Source organism: Solanum lycopersicum, chromosome 5, assembly GCF_036512215.1.
Source record: "Solanum lycopersicum chromosome 5, SLM_r2.1".
In the NCBI taxonomy this organism is placed as follows: Eukaryota; Viridiplantae; Streptophyta; class Magnoliopsida; order Solanales; family Solanaceae; genus Solanum; species Solanum lycopersicum.
This window is the reverse complement of record NC_090804.1, coordinates 37,500,311-37,503,907: the sequence shown is the minus strand read 5'-3', so window position 1 is coordinate 37,503,907 and position 3,597 is coordinate 37,500,311. Positions and strand designations below refer to the sequence as shown.

General features: G+C 31.5%; 1 protein-coding gene and 1 long non-coding RNA gene across 2 annotated transcripts; both read left to right on the top strand.

The window, feature by feature from the left end:
• Positions 1 to 919: 919 nt before the first annotated feature.
• On the top strand, positions 920 to 1,923 carry LOC138348420 (uncharacterized). The gene is made up of 2 exons (XR_011221025.1): positions 920 to 1,036; positions 1,691 to 1,923. It is a non-coding gene; the product is annotated as an uncharacterized lncRNA (long non-coding RNA).
• Positions 1,924 to 2,121: 198 nt separating this feature from the next.
• LOC138348795 (vegetative cell wall protein gp1-like) lies at positions 2,122 to 2,592 on the top strand. Its single transcript, XM_069298371.1, has one exon. The coding sequence runs from the start codon at positions 2,122 to 2,124 to the stop codon at positions 2,590 to 2,592; it is 471 nt and encodes a 156-aa protein (XP_069154472.1).
• Positions 2,593 to 3,597: the final 1,005 nt, after the last annotated feature.

Sequence of the window (3,597 nt, the reverse complement as noted above, 5' to 3'; positions counted from 1 at the left end):
GCGATTTAGTTGGTGAATATATTGTTGTAATTAAGTTAAGACTAAACTAATTAGACTTATGAAGTTGTTAAATTCTTCAAATAAGTTAAAATATAATGTGGTTTAGTTGGTGAATATAGTATTGTAATTAAGTTGAAACCAAACTAATAAGATATAAAAAATTGTCAAGTTCATCAAATAAGTTAAAAAATATAATGTGGTTTGGTTGGTGAATATAGTGTTGTAATTAAGTTAAAAGTCTAATTAGACTTATAAAGGTGTTAAGTTGTTTTAGTAAAGTTAAATTATATAATGTTTTTTACTTGGTGAATACAATGTTGGAATTTAGATAAAACTAAAATAATTAGACGTAGAAAGTTGTTTAGTTCTTCAAGTAAGTTAAAATATATAATTTGATTTAATTGGTGAATGTAGTGTTGGTATTAAGTTAAAACTAAACTAGTTAGAGTTAAAAAGTATTTAAGTTCTTGAAATAACTTTAAAATATATAATGTAATTTAGATGGTGAATATAGTGTTGGAATTAAGTAAAAACTAAATTAATCATACTTAGAAAGTTGTTAAGTTCTTCAAATAAATTAAAATATATAATGTGACTTAGTGGGTGAATATAATGTTGAATTAAGTTAAAACTAAACTAATTAGACTTCTAATGTTTTTAAATTCTTCAAATAAGTTTGTAATGACCCAAAATGTCACTTTTGTAAATAATATTTAATTATATTACTATTCCATCCCTCTCGAGGGTTTTTCCGAGTCATTATGATCTGTCGGTGATACTGGTTTGAAAATTTTGAACTATTTCTATACTACCATTATTTACTCGATGAATATTTATTAAATAATAAATTTTATTAGTTGGTGGTTAATAGGTAAAGTCCATATATATAATATAATTTAGGTTAATAAAATATGTATGTATATAAATAAAGTAATGAGACCCAGATTCTTTGAGGAATCGTAAAAGGTCATGCCGTGAAAGATCTGACTTTGTGAAAGAAGATGCATCCGTGAGAAGATAAGGTATGATGCTTAAGGTAAGAACTTTATTCCTAAAATTAGTTATTTTGTAATTAAATTTCTAGGTGTAGGAATGAAGTGATTGCACTGATCTCATCGTAAAGAGAGAACACTAGATTGTAGCTTATAAGTACTTACTGTTGTTGCGTATATTGAAGGATTGTTCAAATTAGAGAAAAATTTTAATGGCAATCATTAGTTAATGGTTTTCAATTATTAGTCAACTGATTGGATTATACAATGAATGGATAATGATGATTTTGAATTAGATAAAGTGAGTATATTGAGTTTCTCCAAATTTGTTGTTCCAGCGAGTAGTTATTCTTTGAGCCTTGATATTTCCTTTCTTTCTCGCTTTTTCTTGTAATTATGACATTATGATTTAAATCTTGATATATTAAGATAGCTATTACATACTCTTTGAGCTTTAATATGGTTTAAAATATTAGATGTATTATATTATATGGATATTATCGAACCTCATGGTATTTGGAGGGAATTGGAACTCAACTTTGGACTTTAAACTTGAAAAATTATGATAATTGAAAATTAATTGGCATAAAAATTAGGAACTTGATGGTATATTTGAGTTAGTTTTTGAGTCTAGACTAGACAGAGTAATGTGTGTGTTGCTAGTTTGGAAGTCTTACTGTAGCTACTTATTTGAATAGATTGCATTGATTTGGAGGCGGAATGAAAGGGAAAGACTAAGGTTCCATAATCCAGAATGACTGTTCGACTATTTGAGGGAAGTGGGTTTCTAAACTCTTGGTAAACGTTTGAAATTCGTGTATTTCCTTGTGTGGTGTTTAAAATAATTTGGAGACTTGTTGTTGATTTGTTGGAGTTGTTTTCCTTGTTGTAAATTGTGTTTGATATCAAAATGGTTATCTCCTCATTTTTATTTGAGCATTTCATTGCATTGCATCTGATACTATCCCCCATAATTACTCACCCCCCTCGAATACAACATCAAAACCGTTCCCAATAAACCACTCTCTCTAAACAAGCAACCAACCTTCTCTCATCTTCATTCTTCAGCAAAACAATAAAAACAAAATCCCTTCCATCACCATGGTTAATCCACTTGTTTCTTACTCTGATGACGAAAGCTCGTCTGATAGTGCGTTTTCTCAGGGGGGAAGAGAACCCAGTTGTTGATGTTGTACCAAATCTTGAGGAAGAAAGCCAACTTCCACCCACACCTACATCCTTATCCAAATCAGATCTGCCTCAATCTCCACCACCAAAAACTCCATCTCCACCACCAATAACTCCTTCTCAACCACCAAAAGCTCCATCTCCACCACCAAAAACTCCATCTCCACCACCAAAAGATACATCTCCGCCACCAAAAGCTACAATAACATCTTCACCTGTTGTTGCAGAATCTCCATCACCACCCATCATTGAATCTCCACCATCACCAGTCCAAGAAACCCCATTATCACCGGTCCAAGAAACCCCACTATCACCAAACCCAGAATCTCCCATAACCACTGTCCCAAATAATCCCCCTCCTTTCCCATCTCACCATACCATTCCTCAACATCCACCACCATCAACATATTAGATGATCATACACTACATTCCTTCGAGTCCAATGAATATTACAACATTTTGCACATGGACATTGAATTTCCTCTCCGTGAGGATTTCCATAAGTGTAAGCAAAATCCAGGAATGATTTCACACCATCAATATAGGGTTGGCTATACCTTGCTAAATTCATCCAATCCTTGGATGGGATATTTGAATTCCTATAAATAAAGAGTTCATTAATTTTACTTCAATTGTTATGTAGCTTTCCAAAATCTAAAAATTGAAGAAAACCATTAAAGCGATCTAAAGCAAGCAAGTTGAACTACCTTTTAAGTCTAATCAGAACCTACCAGGACTACAAAAAAACTCAATTTACTTCATCAAAAAATCATTCAGAAAAATAAGGGGAGATAACATAGAAGACTTTATATATAGCTTAATCTATCTGTGAAGGGATTTTCTTGATTTCTATTCCTATTTCTTGTTCAATTCTATATCTCACAGTCAGATATATACTATTAGTAGTAGAAAAAATCAACACATAGAAAGGATAAAAAGGTTGACATGGTTCATAGAAAAGCACAAGATAGGCACTACTAATTTTTTCTTTTCCTATATCGGATGGAATGCACTTGAGAAGAAGCTTTATATCAGAGAGTTTATCTCTCTCCCGTATTTAGTGTGGATTCTTACGTAGAATTTATCATCACTGTTGTTAATTGTTTTCTTGACACAGAAAAATCATTCTTTTGTAATCTGTGCATCTGCTTGATGCTTTATTAATGACATCCTTCTTACTTCAAAAAAAATATGTCTATCCAGATGTGTTGTCTTATGAGCATATCTGTCATATAAAGTGGGAAGAAACATAGACTCTTAAGATCATATCTGGCATGTATAGTAGGGAAGAAACATAGACCAGAACAATCCACACAATAATTCTGAAAATTATAAACACCAACAAAATGGTCTCAAACTATTCTAATTTGCTCTGAGATGCGCAGTTAAGCAATCAAAAAGTTTAAGTTTGTTATCA

What these genes read in the sequence shown, in the direction of transcription:
- LOC138348795 (XM_069298371.1), top strand. Translation starts at nt 2,122, where the DNA reads ATGACGAAAGCTCGTCTGATAGTGCGTTTTCTCAGGGGGGAAGAGAAC.